The sequence below is a fragment of the Oncorhynchus masou genome, chromosome 32 (genome assembly GCF_036934945.1).
Source record: "Oncorhynchus masou masou isolate Uvic2021 chromosome 32, UVic_Omas_1.1, whole genome shotgun sequence".
Classification (NCBI taxonomy): Eukaryota; Metazoa; Chordata; class Actinopteri; order Salmoniformes; family Salmonidae; genus Oncorhynchus; species Oncorhynchus masou.
This window is the reverse complement of record NC_088243.1, coordinates 81,835,864-81,855,065: the sequence shown is the minus strand read 5'-3', so window position 1 is coordinate 81,855,065 and position 19,202 is coordinate 81,835,864. Positions and strand designations below refer to the sequence as shown.

At 44.1% G+C, this 19,202-nt stretch overlaps 2 protein-coding genes and 1 long non-coding RNA gene across 5 annotated transcripts; 2 read left to right on the top strand and 1 right to left on the bottom strand.

Annotated features, from left to right (window-relative positions):
* The first annotated feature begins 5,477 nt into the window (after positions 1-5,477).
* Positions 5,478-7,494, top strand: cuedc2 (CUE domain containing 2). Its single transcript, XM_064955245.1, has 2 exons — positions 5,478-5,942; positions 6,119-7,494. The coding sequence occupies exon 2, from the start codon at positions 6,133-6,135 to the stop codon at positions 6,970-6,972; it is 840 nt and encodes a 279-aa protein (XP_064811317.1). The 5' UTR covers positions 5,478-5,942; positions 6,119-6,132; the 3' UTR covers positions 6,973-7,494.
* A 559-nt stretch (positions 7,495-8,053) lies between these two features.
* Positions 8,054-11,175, top strand: LOC135526687 (uncharacterized). Of its 2 annotated transcripts, none has more exons than XR_010453344.1 (2): positions 8,054-10,140; positions 10,486-11,175. It is a non-coding gene; the product is annotated as an uncharacterized LOC135526687 (long non-coding RNA). The 2 variants fall into 2 exon arrangements; XR_010453345.1 differs by lacking the exon at positions 8,054-10,140 and adding an exon at positions 10,352-10,366.
* Positions 11,164-18,659, bottom strand: LOC135526686 (zinc finger C4H2 domain-containing protein). Of its 2 annotated transcripts, none has more exons than XM_064955243.1 (5): positions 18,468-18,659; positions 17,014-17,185; positions 12,189-12,361; positions 11,913-12,102; positions 11,164-11,799 (listed from the first exon to the last, which is right to left on the bottom strand). In XM_064955243.1, the coding sequence occupies exons 1-5, from the start codon at positions 18,518-18,520 to the stop codon at positions 11,686-11,688; spliced, it is 702 nt and encodes a 233-aa protein (XP_064811315.1). In that variant the 5' UTR covers positions 18,521-18,659; the 3' UTR covers positions 11,164-11,685. The 2 variants fall into 2 exon arrangements, with proteins under 2 accessions (XP_064811315.1, XP_064811316.1); XM_064955244.1 differs by having other exon boundaries at positions 11,940-12,102; positions 18,468-18,656.
* Between the last annotated feature and the right edge of the window lie 543 nt (positions 18,660-19,202).

Here is a 19,202-nt window from a genome sequence, read left to right as displayed (position 1 = left end):
ACCACAACAACAGGGTACAACACACCTCTACAACAGGGTACAACACACCTCTACAACAGGGTACAACACACGTCTACAACAGGGTACAGTACAACACACCTCTACAACAGGGTACAGTACAACACACCTCTACAACAGGGTACAACACACCTCTACAACAGGGTACAGTACAACACACCTCTACAACACACCTCTACAACAGGGTACAACACACCTCTACAACAGGGTACAGTACAACACACCTCTACAACAGGGTACAGTACAACACACCTCTACAACAGGGTACAGTACAACACACCTCTACAACAGGGTATAGTACAACACACCTCTACAACAGGGTACAGTACAACACACCTCTACAACAGGGTACAACACACCTCTACAACAGGGTACAGTACAACACACCTCTACAACAGGGTGCAACACACCACTACAATAGGGTACAACACACCACTACAACAGGGTACAACACACCACTACAACAGGGTACAACACACCTCTACAACAGGGTACAGTACAACACACCTCTACAACAGGGTACAGTACACCACACCTCTACAACAGGGTACAGTACAACACACCTCTACAACAGGGTACAACACACGTCTACAACAGGGTACAGTACAACACACCTCTACAACAGGGTACAGTACAACACACCACAACAACAGGGTACAACACACCTCTACAACAGGGTACAACACACCTCTACAACAGGGTACAACACACGTCTACAACAGGGTACAGTACAACACACCTCTACAACAGGGTACAGTACAACACACCTCTACAACAGGGTACAGTACAACACACCTCTACAACAGGGTACAGTACAACACACCTCTACAACAGGGTATAGTACAACACACCTCTACAACAGGGTACAGTACAACACACCTCTACAACAGGGTACAACACACCTCTACAACAGGGTACAGTACAACACACCTCTACAACAGGGTGCAACACACCACTACAATAGGGTACAACACACCACTACAACAGGGTACAACACACCACTACAACAGGGTACAACACACCTCTACAACAGGGTACAGTACAACACACCTCTACAACAGGGTACAGTACACCACACCTCTACAACAGGGTACAGTACAACACACCTCTACAACAGGGTACAACACACGTCTACAACAGGGTACAGTACAACACACCTCTACAACAGGGTACAGTACAACACACCACAACAACAGGGTACAACACACCTCTACAACAGGGTACAACACACCTCTACAACAGGGTACAACACACGTCTACAACAGGGTACAGTACAACACACCTCTACAACAGGGTACAACACACGTCTACAACAGGGTACAGTACAACACACCTCTACAACAGGGTACAACACACCTCTACAACAGGGTACAGTACAACACACCTCTACAGCAGGGTACAACACACGTCTACAACAGGGTACAGTACAACACACCTCTATAACAGGGTACAACACACCTCTACAACAGGGTACAACACACCACTACAACAGGGTACAACACAACACACCTCTACAACAGGGTACAACACAACACACCTCTACAACAGGGTACAACACACCTCTACAACAGGGTACAACACAACACACCTCTACAACAGGGTACAACACACCTCTACAACAGGGTACAACACACCTCTACAACAGGGTACAACACAACACACCTCTACAACAGGGTACAACACACCTCTACAACAGGGTACAACACAACACACCTCTACAACAGGGTACAACACACCACTACAACAGGGTACAACACAGGAAGACGGACTGCACATAGAGTACAGGATATTCAATTGTGGTGTTCCTTTCTGCTTCTGTCTTGTCAATACATTCCCTGCTTTGGTCTGTTATTATTTTAGGTTTCCGTGCCAAAATGGCCGTCTAAACTACCAACTGTCCCAGAAAAAAATATGGTGTGTAGTGGGTGAAGTAACCTGTGTTCTCATGTGTTGTAGGACGCTGTGTGTCTGTTGGGAGAGTTGCTAAGGGGCCTCCCCAAGCCCTCTGACGCCCCCAGCGCGATTTGGGAACAACTGCAGGCCAGAGGAAGACAGCAACTTGGGGTTACCTTGGAGACAGAACAGGAATCTGGATGTACCCAGACAAGAGAACGTCAATCTGGGGTTACCCTGACGACAGTACAAGAACTGCGCTAAGTGCACCCTCATGCTGGCCATGTGACTGAGCATAGCAGAAATGGCACCCTTTTCCCTATGTAGTGAACTGGTTTTGCATCGAGACAGCACTACGTGGAAGTGGATTGCAGCCTGTGATTTTCACTGAGTGTCATTGATCCTGTGTATTATAATGAGATTCATCTTATAAAAGAAAATACAATTTCAACTGCAGTACAAAATACATTTTATTTGTGTATTCTTGTATTCAAGTTTCACATACAACACTGCTAAAAGCAAATAAGCATCGTGGTTTTCTCAGTCCTTGACCGTCCATTATGCCTTCAGTAAACAGAACAACTTCCTGGGTTATACAGTCCAATATCACAAACAGTTACAACACAGTCATTATAGTTCAGCCATGGAGAATGTTCATGCAATGTAAACATGTTAAATACAGAGGAACAAGTAAATGCAGTACGTTTCACATTTCTAATGTCAGAGTCAATAGCAACATTAGCTGAAGAACGCTCAACTCCGTTCGCTTATATCGAGGCAGAGTTGAGTTTTGATAACTGGTTGCATGATATGCGAGCAACAACATTGAGTCTCCATCAGTTGATACTTGTTAAAAAGTCCATTCTGAAAACGCCTACCTGTCCCTATGTTTGTCCTGTACATCCGCTGTCCTTCCATAGGGTGCCGAAATTCATACTTTGAATAAAAACTTTTAGCGAATACAGACCTCGACTTTTTCCTCATTTATGTTGCTTGTAAACTCGCTGTTTATTATCTATGCATAGTCACTTTACCCCTACCTACATGTACAAATTATCTCAACTCACCTGTACCCCCCGCACATTGACTCGGTACATTGAAAATTCTAGCCCTTCGGCTGCTGCCATAGAAGTGCCCATCCATGAAGGCTCAAGGTCATTGGCCACAGATAAAATGACTTCAAATCACGTTATATGTACAGTAGCTTTGATTGGACTGATCATGTCATCATCATCATACTTTCACAATTTTATCTAGCAAGCTAGACAAGCAGTCATCATCATGAATTAAGACGACAATCTACTGGCAAATCGTATTCAATCCTTGTCATAGGAAGAGAAATTATAGATAAAACGTATCGGTGCTCATCGGCCATTGGACATTAATATTAAGTTGGAAATCGCAAATTCAACGAGTGGTTTGGAAGGAATCAGTGACAGTGGCTGTGTGGACAAGGCTCTCCTGGCCTGCACTTGGGTAAGATGTAAGTTTCCCATGTGCCTCACCCTAATAATTTACCCCTCTTAATTTCGCTTACTGTTCTGTCTGTAGCCTATAAACTGTTTTGGAGAAATGTAAAAATCAAATATTTTAGGAGCTTTCATTGTCTGCTTCTATGACCCCATCCTACTGTTCTGACTTGGTGTACAGGGAGAACACTATAAGAAAGGCCCATCTTCTGAATTCTGTTGCTGTACATTTCAAAAGTGCTAAACAAATAGTTATATTGACTGACATTACGTCTGTCCTAGCTCGATCATTGTCTTAATCGAAGTTGCTGATTGCCTCTTATCCGATTGTCGTCCCCTTCTGCCATAGTTTGTACATCTGAATTATCATTAGAAACCACATTTCTTTAAGCAAATCAGCCATATCAGCTATGTTTTTAAAAGGCAGTAAATGAGGCTGAATGAACTGTTTCGCTGCCATACATGGCTCTGCTGATAGCCAGGTGTAGCAGTGGTAAGATGTTGGTACTGCTGTTATGTTTGTGGTCACCGTTTGTCACCGTTATAGTGCAGTTCATGTATTGGGGGCAGCAGGGTAGCCTAGTGGTTAGAGCGTTGGACTAGCAACCAGAAGGTTGCAAGTTCAAACCCCCGAGCTGACAAGGTACAAATCTGTCATTCTGCCCCTGAACAGGCAGTTAACCCGCTGTTCCTAGGCCGTCATTGAAAATAAGAATTTGTTCTTAACTGACTTGCCTGGTAAAATAAAATTTAGTGTTGTGTATTGGCTTTTCTGGCATGCATTCCACTTATTTTTTTGGCCCCACCAAGATTTACACGCTAAAATCACCGTTGGAAACCTGGCACCATCCCTATGGTGAATCATGGTGGTGGCAGTATCATGCTGTGGGGATGTTTTTCAGCAGCATGGACTGGGAGACTAGTCAGGATCAAGGAAAAGATGAATGGAGCAAAGTACAGAGAGATCTTTGATGAAGACCTGCTCCAGAGCGCTCAGGAACTCAGACTGGGGCGAAGGTTCACCTTCCAATAGAACAACGACCCTAAGCACACAGCCAAGACAATGAGGGATTGGCTTCGGGACAATTGCTCTGCAAAAAACCTGGACTGAAAATAGCTGTGAAGCAACGTTCCCCATCCAACCTGACATAGCTTGAGAGGATCTGCAGAGAAGATTGGGAGAAACTCACCAAATACAGGTGTTCCAAGCTTGTAGCGTCATACCCAAGAAGAATCGAGGCTGTAATCGCTGCCAAAGGTGCTTCAACAAAATACTGAGTAAATGGTCTGAATACTTGGAAAAACTGAAATATCACATTTACATATTTTCTTTAAAATTAGCAAACATTTTTCAAAAACTTTTTTGCTTTGTCATGATGGGATATTTTGTATAGATTGATTAGGGGGGAAAACAATTGAATCAGTTTTAGAATGAGGCTATAATTGAACAAAATCTGGAAAAAGTCAAGGGGTCTGAATACTTTATGAATGCACTGTAAGGTTAACAATTACATTTTAACACTCAAGCACTGATTTAAAAAGAAAACACATAGGATAATGAAGATGATACTAAATGTAGGTTCCATGGCATTGAGAAGGTTATAAAGACATGTATTACTGAATTCCAGCGATTTAAATGTATCAAAATGAGGTGGTGGTAGGAGTGTGTGTGTACTCTTGTCAGGCTTCATCTTGGGTTTCTTGTGGGAGAGACTCTTGGCGTTACACAACGGAAAGATAGGACAGATAGGAGCGTTATGATGATGATCTGTTGGTGGCATTGCAGACAGGCATAGGATACATTTACATTTGTGTAATTTAGCAGACGCTCTGCAATAAGTGCATTCATTTGAAGATAGCTAGTTGAGGCAACTACTTAAGTATACTTTTCCTGAATAAAGTAGTTATCAGAAAGTCAGTGTCGTAGGAAAATACACGTGCGGGTTATATATATATTTTTTTACAAATAATGGAGTAATGCGACATATAGGCGAACAAATTAAAGTGTAGTTTAAAGTATCGTTATTTTTCTTTTTAGATCCTTTTCATAATCTAATCCCACTCCAGTACGATAGGTGGCGGTAAGGAATCACTGTTGACAGCGCTGAACTCGCTAGAAATAAATGGTTCTGTTGTGGTTATTCGTGTGTAAACAATTGAGTTGCTAGCAGTCTTTATAATCTCTTGGCTGGCTAATTATTCACACAGTTTGTAGATACACAATTGGAACAACATTTTTATTTCTTGCACGTTTAAGGTTAGATTTGTATTTGCACGTCGTAGTTTTTGTTTCCCTTTACTACAACGATATTCGTTTCGGTTTGCTAGCTTTTTGTTCTGCAGCAGTACGTCTTTGAAGCCCGTTTAGCTACTATAGATAGTTAACGTCAACCCGATTCTCGTCATCTCTTCTGATTACGTGATTGTTGTCCGTCAATAGATCAGAAGATCCTGAAAATAATATATCATAGTGGCTACTTTTCTTTGATATTAGTTCGGTTTGGTCAACCTTTGAAAACTTACGTTTGCCATTCTTGTCTGCTTCACAGTCAGCGGTCTCCGGTACGATTAATTTGGTTTATTCGTTTTGTTTACTTCCAGCTAGCTATCTATCATCAATTCGTAATGCATTCGTGATAGCGTATAGTTTGGTTAAAGGCTGCATAATTGGCAATCCCGTTTATTTCCGTCGCCACGTTTGAATCAATCTGAATTTGTTATTGTTTTTTTGTTAACAGGTTTTGAGCCCGTTATGGACCTTCACAAGATAATCCACGATACCCTGCAGGAGTTCATTCAGACATGCATTCCCGAAGCAGACCTGAGTTCCCTGGATGATGTGTTGCTTCCCTACATCACTGGAGTCCTGGAGGATCTGGGATCTCAGGAGAGCGTGGAGGAGAACTTTGACGTGGAGGTCTTTGTAGAAATGCTGGAGGCCTACATTCCCGGCTTTGCTGAAATTGACAGTGTTAACGTTTGTGATATGATGTTCAGCCTAGCTTCAAAACTAGCCACAGCCCGGAGTTCAGAAAATAGTGTGCCAAAGGCTAGAATGGAGGTCCCACTGACAGTCAGCGCTACCTCCACCGGGCCTCCTGTGAGGGAGATACACTGCCTTACTACACAGACTGAGGGGGCCACCGCCAAGGTGCCATTCCCTGAGTGGGAGGCCCAGGAGCCACTCCTTCTGGAGATGTTCCCCAAGTGCAGACTATCAGAGGCCAGGAGTGCGTTGTCCATTGCTAAAGGTGACATGGAGGAGGCTGTCCGCCTCATCATCGAAGGAGACATCCAGCTCAGCCACACACCTCTAAACGTAAACCATGGGAAGATGGGTTCCCGCCAGGCAGAGCAGAAGATGAAAGAGAGCATCCTGGAGAAGTACATGCTAGTGGACAGGGAGGAGGATAAGAAAACACACAGGCCTGTTGCACCTAAAGATGCCCCTAAGAAACTGGTGCGTTACCACAGCAACCAGGTGGTGACCACAAAAGGGGAGCGGTACCAACTGGTGAAGAAAGAGGAGACGGAGGAGGTGAAGAAAACTGACGTCAGCATCAAACCCGCACGCAAATACAGATTCCATTGATGTCTGACTGGCACTCTGCTGGAACACCAGCCATTGACTTTGTTGTTTACATCCTTTCTGAATGCCTTGTTTTTTTGTCTGGTAATGGAAAATGTTTGTTTTTGGTATGTGTAAGTGTCTGATTTGAAAAGTGTGTGGCCATCGTCTTGCTTCGAATATAATTTCTCCTTTGCAGTGATTCTCTGGCATCATTGTTTTGTTCTCTAGGTGTGGGTCATGATGTGCTCTTGTAGTGGGCTGGCCATGTGTATAAGACTTGAAGAACTGCTACATTTGATTATCTTATGTCCAAACTGTGTACTGTTTTTTTCCATTTCAGCAGGTCTGACATGGTACAGATTTTTTGTGGTCAGATATAATTGTTATTGGTACTTTTCCTGGCAGGGGGACTTAGCGATTTGGTGCCTGTTTCAAAACACTATTTTCAGTACTCTATCGCAATACCTTATTCCTCATATAAGAGTAAGTTTAGTCCATTCAGCCTGTGCACCCATTTCTTTTAATAAAATAAAAATACCTGTTTTTTTTTGTTTTTTTTTACTAAAATAAGTTATCGGCGACCTCAAAAACATGCGGCGCCATGTTGGAGGAAGTTATTCCTTAGACTGGAAGTGGTATTTCCCGCAGCATGAAAAGGGCCTTTTTTTACTAGCAAGGCACTGGAGATCTACTTCTGGAGAATGATAACACAGGTCAACAAACAGCTGAACCCAGAAACTGCAGGAGAGAGGGGGTGGAGAGAGAGGCAGGAGGAGAGGGGGGAAGAGCAGTCCTCTGAGAGAGGGGGAGGCAGGAGGAGAGGGGGAAAGAGCAGTCTTCCGAGGGAGGGGGAAAGAGCAGCCCTCTGAGGGAGGGGGAGGCAGGAGGAGAGGGGGGAAAGAGCAGTCTTCCGAGGGAGGGGGAAAGACCAGCCCTCCGAGGGAGGGGGAGGTAGGAGGAGAGGGGGGAAAGAGCAGTCTTCCGGGGGAGGCAGGAGGAGAGGAGGAAAGAGCAGCCTTCCGAGGGAGGGGGAGGCAGGAGGAGAGGGGGGAAAGAGCAGCCTTCCGAGGGAGGGGGAGGCAGGAGGAGAGGGGGAAAGAGCAGCCCTCCGAGGGAGGGGGAGGCAGGAGTTGTAGAGTGAGACGTGGAGAAGGATGGTCATACAAGTACACAGAACAACCAAGAAAGGAGAGGGGAAGCACCCAACCCTAAAGGACAGCGAGAGAGACAGGAGAAAGGGCTGCAGAGGCAGTGAGAGTCTGTGGACCTTGTAAGAGCAAGGAAAGGACCAACCCTGCTGCCCAGACCGGGTCACAGCTGGTCTCCCTACAGCTCATCTCTGCCCTGAAGCTCCAGACTGGGACCCAGCTGGTCTCCCTACAGCTCATCGCTGCCCTGCTGCCCAGACTGGGACCCAGCTGGTCTCCCTACAGCTCATCTCTGCCCTGAAGCTCCAGACTGGGACCCAGCTGGTCTCCCTACAGCTCATCTCTGCCCTGCTGCCCAGACTGGGACCCAGCTGGTCTCCCTACAGCTCATCTCTGCCCTGAAGCTCCAGACTGGGACCCAGCTGGTCTCCCTACAGCTCATCGCTGCCCTGCTGCCCAGACTGGGACCCAGCTGGTCTCCCTACAGCTCATCTCTGCCCTGAAGCTCCAGACTGGGACCCAGCTGGTCTCCCTACAGCTCATCTCTGCCCTGAAGCTCCAGACTGGGACCCAGCTGTTCTCCCTACAGCTCATCTCTGCCCAGACTGGGACCCAGCTGGTCTCCCTACAGCTCATCTCTGCCCTGAAGCTCCAGACTGGGACCCAGCTGGTCCTCCTACAGCTCATTTCTGTCCTGAAGCTTCAGACTGGGACCCAGCTGGTCCCCCTACAGCTCATCTCTGCCCTGCTGCCCAGACTGGGACCCAGCTGGTCCCCCTACAGCTCATCTCTGCCCTGCTGCCCAGACTAGGACCCAGCTGGTCTCCCTACAGCTCATCTCTGCCCTGAAGCTCCAGACTGGGACCCAGCTGGTCTCCCTACAGCTCATCTCTGCCCTGAAGCTCCAGAATGGGACCCAGCTGGTCTCCCTACAGCTCATCTCTGCCCTGAAGCTCCAGACTGGGACCCAGCTGGTCTCCCTACAGCTCATCTCTGCCCTGAAGCTCCAGCCTGGGACCCAGCTGGTCTCCCTACAGCTCATCTCTGCCCTGCTGCCCAGACTAGGACCCAGCTGGTCTCCCTACAGCTCATCTCTGCCCTGAAGCTCCAGACTGGGACCCAGCTGGTCTCCCTACAGCTCATCTCTGCCCTGAAGCTCCAGACTGGGACCCAGCTGGTCTCCCTACAGCTCATCTCTGCCCTGCTGCCTAGCCTGGGACCCAGCTGGTCCCCCTACAGCTCATCTCTGCCCTGAAGCTCCAGACTGGGACCCAGCTGGTCCCCCTACAGCTCATCTCTGCCCTGAAGCTCCAGACTGGGACCCAGCTGGTCTCCCTACAGCTCATCTCTGCCCTGCTGCCCAGCCTGGGACCCAGCTGGTCCCCCTACAGCTCATCTCTGCCCTGCTGCCCAGACTGGGTCCCAGCTGGTCCCCCTACAGCTCATCTCTGCCCTGAAGCTCCAGACTGGGACCCAGCTGGTCTCCCTACAGCTCATCTCTGCCCTGAAGCTCCAGACTGGGACCCAGCTGGTCTCCCTACAGCTCATCTCTGCCCTGAAGCTCCAGACTGGGACCCAGCTGGTCTCCCTACAGCTCATCTCTGCCCTGCTGCCCAGCCTGGGACCCAGCTGGTCTCCCTACAGCTCATCTCTGCTCTGCTGCCCAGCCTGGGACCCAGCTGGTCCCCCTACAGCTCATCTCTGCCCTGCTGCCCAGACTGGGTCCCAGCTGGTCCCCCTACAGCTCATCTCTGCCCTGAAGCTCCAGACATTCACAGAGGAGATGAGTAAAATAATATTTATCTTCACATAACTGTCTGTATCTTTTGAGCTGCATGTCCCTACTGGCTGTGCCATTTACTGACACACTGTGTGTGTGAATTAACAGGCCATGGACACGGAGCTGCATGACCCATCAGTGTGTGGAGTGTGTGTGCAGCAGCAGGAAGCTTTGTCCCTAAACACCTTCATCAGGAGGAAGACTACGCAACTAGACACTAACATACTGGAGGATAAACTACACACACACCTCTGTAACAGGGTACAACACACACACACCTCTGTAACAGGGTACAACACACACACACCTCTGTAACAGGGTACAACACACACACACCTCTAACAGGGTACAACACACACAGCTCTGTAACAGGGTACAACACACACACCTCTGTAACAGGGTACAACACACACACACCTCTGTAACAGGGTACAACACACACACACCTCTGTAACAGGGTACAACACACGCACACCTCTGTAACAGGGTACAACACACACACACACCTCTGCAACAGGGTACAACACACCTCTACAACAGGTTGAAACAGGGTACAACACACACAGTACTTTAGACTGCTCACTATCTGTGTTCTTTGCTGTTTAGGTCCTGTAGCTGCTGCCATGTTATTATAGTCACTTTCTGTCCTTATGTTCCTGTACACTTAAAAGGCCCTCTGAATGGCAAACAGTCCCAAGAACAACAAGTCTTATGAGAACAGAATATTAATCGGTGTTCTCATGTGCTGTAGGATGCAGTGGGATAATCTCATTTGCATACTCCTCTAACCCCATTGGAGGAGGTCAGAGAGGTGGTACCTGTAGCTTTCTCATCCAATGGGTTTTGAGGAGACAGGGAAAGAGGACACCAGGAGAATGCAAATAAGGTTTTCCCAGTATGTTTGTTGGGTGAGTTGCTGAGGAGCCTCCCCAAGCCCTCTGACTCCCCCAGCAGGATCTGGGAACAACTGCAGCCCAGAGGAAGACAGCAACTTGGGGTTACCTTGGAGACAGGACAGGAATCTGGATGTACTCTGCCAACGCAATGTCAATGAAGGGGTTACCTTGAAGGCCCAGAATGTTAACCTGACAGCAGTACGAGAACTGAGTTAAAGGTGCCTTCGTACTGGCACTATCACCATGTGGACATATCTGAAATATTTCCTACGTACTGCACTACTTCTGATCAGAGCCCTGTGTGACCCAGCCTGTGATTTTCACTGAGTGTCATTGATCCTGTGTATTATAATGAGATTCATCTTATAAAAGAAAATACAATTTCAACTGCAGTACAAAATACATTTTATTTGTGTATTCTTGTATTCAAGTTTCACATACAACACTGCTAAAAGCAAATAAGCATCGTGGTTTTCTCAGTCCTTGACCGTCCATTATGCCTTCAGTAAACAGAACAACTTCCTGGGTTATACAGTCCAATATCACAAACAGTTACAACACAGTCATTATAGTTCAGCCATGGAGAATGTTCATGCAATGTAAACATGTTAAATACAGAGGAACAAGTAAATGCAGTACGTTTCACATTTAATGCCAGAACCAATCACAACATGGGTACAGTTACAGTATAGTATTGTGTATTATTGCATATAACATGGTTATGGTCTATTAAACCTTAAGGTTAACAATTACATTTCAAGACTCAAGCACTGTTAAAAAGAAAACACTAATGACGATGACACTAAATGTAGGTTCCATGGCATGGGGAAAGGTTATGACGACATGTTGTACCAAATTCCAGATGTGAAATTCAGCGATATGAGGTGGTAGTCGGAGTGTGTGTGTGTGTCTACTCGTCAGGCTTCCTCTTAGGTTTCTTGGGGTTGCGGGAGCGACTCTTGGCCTTACACAGTGGACAGATAGGAGCGTTACGATGGATCTGTTGGTGGCATGACAGACAGGCCTGGAGAGAGGACAGAGATGTTAGTGTGTTATTACTATGTAGACACACAGACGTCAGTACAGTGTCATTATTGTGTTGGTACACAGACAGGGGAGAGGTGTGTATGTGTGTACCTTCATAGGAGGGTGTGTACTGTGTACCTTCATGGGAGGAGGCTGTTGTCTGAAGGTGGCGGTCTGGCGGGCATCTTGTTTCCGGGAGACCTGGAGCTGTTGGGCCGCGGCAGCCGCTGCTGCAAGGGATTCTGGGATGGTGGGCTCATGAGGCTCCTTCTGCCACTCAGCCTTCTGCTTCTCAAAGTAACTATGGCAACAGAGATAGAAGATAGAACAGTTGATGTGTGTGTGTGTGAGAGTGTGTGTGTGTGTGTGTGTAGTATGTGTACTGACTCCAGAGAGAGTTTCTCCTCCTCTTCGTTGAGGTTGGGCAGTCTGTGAAGGCCCAGGGTCATCCTCAGTGCGTCTACATGTTCCTTCAGGGGTTTGTACTCATCATGGAGCCTCCGCGTCGTCTCCAGCAGCTTGTTCAGGTCGTTCTCTGACTGCTTTATAGTGCTCTCCATCTGGGGAGTAGGAGGAGAGAAATACATAAACTATTAAAGGGTAACTCTCAACCCCTTCACCTTTAAAAAATGCATCCAGGTGAGAAGTTGTGGGTGGCGGGAATTGCTCATAAATATTCATTTTGGGAATGTGTAAACGTAGTTGTGCCTGATCCCAACACTTTCTCACTAAAGAATATTTACCAGAAGTCCACTGGTATGCTCTGATAATAAAATGATGTGCATCGTGAGCAAACAGCTCTGGACAGTTATCTGACAGTGTTGAGGTGCAGAGTTCCTTTGCAGTGTAAATTTGAATTCCCCATTGGGTGCATAATAAATTGTTGAAATGAGGTGTTCACTTTTTAGAAGAATTAGGAGTGTGTGGGCACGGGATGAATATTGTAAAAAAAAAAATGTCTATATATATGTGGGTTCTAATCCCACGAGGCAGATATATATATCTGCCTCGTGGGATTAGAACCCACAGACTGCACCACTAATTAGTTGTAGGAAGTTGCTATGACCACCATTGTCCTCTAGTTCTTGTTACAATGGATATAGTCTCGCTATTGTTATTTTACTGCTGCTCTTAAAATTACTTGCTCTTCCACTACACCTGTTGTATTCAGCATTTCACTGTAAGGTCTACTACACCTGTTGTATTCAGCATTTCACTGTAAGGTCTACTACACCTGTTGTATTCAGCATTTCACTGTAAGGTCTACTACACCTGTTGTAGTCAGCATTTCACTGTAAGGTCTACTACACCTGTTGTATTCAGCATTTCACTGTAAGGTCTCTACTACACCTGTTGTATTCAGCATTTCACTGTAAGGTCTACTACACCTGTTGTATTCTTCATTTCACTGTAAGGTCTACTACACCTGTTGTATTCTTCATTTCACTGTAAGGTCTACTACACCTGTTGTATTCAGCATTTCACTGTAAGGTCTACTACACCTGTTGTATTCAGCATTTCACTGTAAGGTCTACTACACCTGTTGTATTCTTCATTTCACTGTAAGGTCTACTACACCTGTTGTATTCAGCATTTCACTGTAAGGTCTACTACACCTGTTGTATTCTTCATTTCACTGTAAGGTCTACCTACACCCGTTGTAGTCATCATTTCACTGTAATGTCTACTACACCTGTTGTATTCAGCATTTCACTGTAAGGTCTACCTACACCTGTTGTATTCAGCATTTCACTGTAATGTCTACTACACCTGTTGTATTCAGCATTTCACTGTAAGGTCTACTACACCTGTTGTATTTGGCGCATGTGACTAATAACATTTGATTTGACATTGATGTGCGTGAAAAACCAAAATGTAGAATTTGTGTGCCTTGTACTGCCTTTTGAATTTTGTGTAACGTCAGTAGTCTAGTCAAGGAAGCATCAAGCAAAATATATTGGTACACTCCACTATATATTGGTTTGATTCCACTACATATTGGTACACTCCACTATATATTGGTACACTCCACTATATATTGGTACACTCCACTATATATTGGTTTGATTCCACTACATATTGGTACACTCCACTATATATTGGTACACTCCACTATATATTGGTACACTCCACTATATATTGGTACACTCCACTATATATTGGTTTGATTCCACTATATATTGGTACACTCCACTATATATTGGTACATTCCACTATATATTGGTACACTCCACTATATATTGGTACACTCCACTATATATTGGTTTGATTCCACTATATATTGGTACACTCCACTATATATTGGTACACTCCACTATATATTGGTACACTCCACTATATATTGGTACACTCCACTATATATTGGTACACTCCACTATATATTGGTTTGATTCCACTATATATTGGTACACTCCACTATATATTGGTACATTCCACTATATATTGGTACACTCCACTATATATTGGTACACTCCACTATATATTGGTTTGATTCCACTATATATTGGTACACTCCACAATATATTGGTACACTCCACTATATATTGGTGCACTCCACTATATATTGGTACATTCCACTATATATTGGTACACTCCATTGCCAAATAAGGTGCTTGTTTCTATACGAAACCAGAAGGTGGCACCACCCAGCACATCTAGAAGGGAGTGTATTTCATACCGAACCCCTCCCTTGAGGTGACGTATAGGAACCTTCTCCGGGTGCCTCCACATCACAATTTCAATGGTAGAGTTGGAACCACTGGGGCAAAAAGAGCTCGATGTACTACTAAAAGACCAAATGACAAAACATTATGAACACCTGCTCTTTCCATGATGTAGACTGACCAGGTGAAACCAGTTGAAAGCTATTATTGATCTAACTTGTCAAATCCACTTTAAGGGGAGGAAACAGGTTAAAGAAGGATGTTTAAGCCTTGAGACAATTGAGATATGAATTGTGTATGTTTGCCATTCAGCGGGTGAGTGGGCAAGACAAAAGATTTGTGTCTTTGAACGGGGTATGGTAGTAGGTGCCAGGCGCACCGGTTTGTGTCAAGAACTGCAACGCTGTTGGGTTTTTCACGCTCTACAGTTTCACGTGTGTATAAAGAATGGTTCACCACCCAAAGGACATCCAGCCAACTTGACACAACTGTGGGATGCATCGGCATCAAGATGGCCAGCATCCCTGTGTAATGCTTTCAACACCTTATGTCCATGCCGTGACAAATGTAGGCTGTTCTTAGGGCAAGGGGGTGCAAATCAATATTAGAAAGGTGTTCTTAATGTTTTGTAAATGTCAAAATGAACACACCAGAATTTAGGTTTCACTATAACTAAGCCTAAAACGTCTGTTTTTCAAACAACTAACATTTTTTCATGCGTTACTTTTTAAAATATTTTTGTGCGTTCAGAAGTCGAATAGTGGCTTCTGTCTCACACACACACTCTTTATTGCTCTCTCTCTACTCGAGGTCGACCTATTAATCGGATTGGCCGATTAATTAGGGCCGTTTTTATGTTTTCATAACAATCTGAAATTGGTATTTTTGGGCGCCAATTTAAAAAAAAATGTATACCTTTATTTAACTAGGCAAGTCAGTTAAGAACACATTCTTATTTTCAATGACGGTCTAGGAACGGTGGGTTAACTGTCTTGTTCAGGGGCAGAACCACAGATTTTCCCCTTGTCAGCTCGGAGGATCCAATCTTGCAACATTACCAGTTAACTAGTCCAACGCTATAACCACCTGCCTCTCGTTGCACTCCACGAGGAGACTGCCTGTTACGCGAATGCAGTAAGCCAAGGTAAGTTGCTAGCTAGCATTAAACTTACCTTGTAAAAAACTATCAATCAATCATAATCACTAGTTATAACTACACATGGTTGATGATATTACTAGTTTATCTAGCGCTGCGTTGCATATAATCGATGCAACGCTGGGGGATGATTTAACAAAAGCGCATTTGCGAAAAAAGCACAATCGTTGGACAACTGTACCTAACCATAAACACCAATGCCTTTCTTAAAATCAATACACAGAAGGATATATTTTTAAACCTGCATATTTAGCTAAAAGAAATCCAGGTTAGCAGGCAATATTAACCAGGTGAAATTGTGTCATTTCTCTTGCGTTCATTGCATGGAGTCGGGGTATATGCAACAGTTTGGGCCGCCTCGCTCTTTGCAAACTAATTTGCCAGAATTTTACGTAGTTATGACATAACATTGAAGGTTGTGAAATGTAACAAGGATATTTAGACTTAGGGATGCCACCCGTTAGATAAAATACCAAACGGTTCCGTATTTCACTGAAATAATAAATGTTTTGTTTTAGAAATGATAGTTTCCGGATTCGACCATATTAATGACCAAAGGCTCGTATTTCTGTGTGTTATTATGTTGTCTATGATTCTATGATTTGATAGAGCAGTCTGACTGAGCGATGGTAGGCAGCAGCAGGCTCGTAAGCATTCATTCAAACAGCACTTTCGTTTTGCCAGCAGCTCTTCGCAAGCACTGCGCTGTTTATGACTTCAAGCCTATCAGCCTAATGGCTGGTGTAACCGATGTGAAATTGCTAGCTAATTAGTAGGGTGCGCGCTAATAGCGTTTCAAACGTCACTCGCTCTGAGACTTGGAGTGGTTGTTACCCTTGCTCTGCATGGGTAACGCTGCTTTGAGGATGGCTGTTGTCGATGTGTTCCTGGTTCGAGCCCAGGTAGGGGCGAGGAGAGGGACGGAAGCTATACTGTTACACTGGCAATACTATAGTGCCTATAAGAACATCCAATAGTCAAAGGTATATGAAATACAAATGCTATATTAACTACAACCTAAAACCTCTTACCTTGGAATATTGAATTCTCATGTTAAAAGGAACCACCAACTTTCATATGTTCTTATGTTCTGAGCAAGGAACTCAAATGTTAGCTTTTTTACATGGCACATATTGCACTTTTACTTCTCCAACACTTTGTTTTTGCATTATTTAAACCAAATTGAACATGTTTCATTATTTATTTGAAGCTAAATGGATTTTTATTGATGTATTATATTAAGTTAAAATAAGTGTTCATTCAGTATTGTTGTAATTGTCATTATTACAAATAAATAAAAATCGCCGATTAATCGATATCGGCTTTTTTTGGTCGTCCAATAATCGGTATTGGCATTGAAAAATCATACTCAGTCGACCTCTACGCTACCCACCACATTGATATCAGCATGTATGAGTCGTAGCTCCTCTACATGGGCCATCTTCTCCTGCATTAGGAGGTCCATCTCCTGTTTGTATTCCTTCAGATGTTTCTCCTCAGACTCCAGGGACTCAAACTCTGACTTCAGACGAGACTTGATCTTCTGCATCTGTACCGTCTTATTCCTGAAATGGTAGAAAACACAATTTAACCAATACATTACTACTTAGTTATCACTGTACACCCCTAGTTACCAGTGTAACACAGTAGATACTTTACAAATGCACTAGTAGTTAGTTACCAATTATATAACATTCTGTAATTTTTTAACCTTTATTTAACTAGGCAAGTCAGTTAAGAACAAATTCTTATTTAAAATGACTGCCTAACCCGGACGACGCTGGGCCAATTGTGTGCCGCCCTATGGGACTCTCAATCACGTCCGGCTGTGATACAGCCTGGAATCGAACCAGTCTTTAGTAACGCCTCCAGCACTGAGATGCAGTGCCTTGGACTGCCGCACCACTCAGTAGTTACATACCACTGGGCTACTTACCAATGATCCAGTTACCAATTCTACAGCATTAGGTAGTTACCTACCACTGCACTATTTACAATTGCAACTATTCATTTGATTACAGGGCAGAAGGCACAAAGACAACATTCTGTCAGTTCAACTTCACATCACTCAATCATGCTTCAGAAACCAATTGCCCTAAGGCATCTTCTATTGTTTCTCCTTTATTTAACCAAGTTAGCCTCTTCAGATACAAATGTTGTTTTTTTAAAGAAAGACCAGAACCCGAGACATCATAGTGTATTATTGTGTTGCTGTTTCAATAAATTAGTTTGTGAAACAAGGAGCGAGAATATTTGTCACGAAAATAAGTGATATAATGCATGCATAACCGACATATTCGTGCACGACATGCCATTGTTATAACTGGAGCAATTCTTGTCTAGACATCTTTTTTTCTAATGATGCCAAGCTAATCAGCGTCACATCTATTCAACAATGTGCACATTTGCAACTGGTCCCGCCTGAATGAACTCATTGGGGTAACCGGACCACCAACCATGGTTAGCCAATTATTAGCTAACGTTACCTGGCTAATGACAGAAAGCTAGCTAAGTAGCCAACTAGCCGATAATCTGGCAAAACACTTCGCATCTGGATTTTTGTTGATGCAAACAGCTGGATTGGTTATGCATAATACATAACTAGTAAGCAATTTTGTAATGTGCAAAACAAAAGCGAGAGTTTATCTGCAGTTCTTTCAAGAACAATAGAACGGTCACGTATGCTGGCTAACCTTGATCAAGGCTATGTCGCCACATATAGCTAGCTCCCTAGCTCAATAACAAAGCCAATACGCTAATATTAGCTTCTCGCTGCTCTTTTCCTGAGCCATCCAGCTACCTGATTTACCAGATGTGGTTTCTTTGAAGAAGAAAAAAAATCTTTACCGTATTTCCATAATGTTTTCTAGTTTGCACATTATCTCTTGTTCGTCCCCCATGATTTAGACTTTAGGCCCTGATGAATTAGATCTTAATGGAAGGACAGGGTGGTCTGCCAGCTAGCTAATAAAAACACAATACCTTCAGCCGTGACATGCGCTATGAAGCACCACGCATGCGCTAGGAAAGCCAGTGCCTACGTGTCCTATACTGCAGTGACCCTCGCTGGGAACTGTTACATAGTGTCCGTCTGTCCGTACATAGTGTCCGAAACTATCTGATAAAACCCGTTACATCAGAGGTTCTTAAACTTTTTCAGCCTGGGACCCAAATAAGAAATTCTGTGTTTTCCTGTGACCCAAGCGTAGGAAAATATGCAACTATACGTAAATATCATTGCCCTTATGTCGAAAAAAAATGCAATATTGACAAAAACAAATAATGAAATACCCATAGATATCTTTTGTTTATTTTCCCCCATTAAAAACACTCTTACATACCTGTCCAGATTGGAACTGTTGCTGTTACAATACAATAGATAATTTAATTCTGAACTTGAATAAACGGATTGATCACGTTACACAGATGTATAACAGAACACACACACGCACACAAGCTTTTTGATCGTGCAACCCAAAGTAACAGTATAGATAAAACACTAGCAGGCCTACTGTATAAATTAATGTTGACAGAAAGTCTAGGTTGGAACTGTTGCTGTTAAAATACATATTTTTATATTCT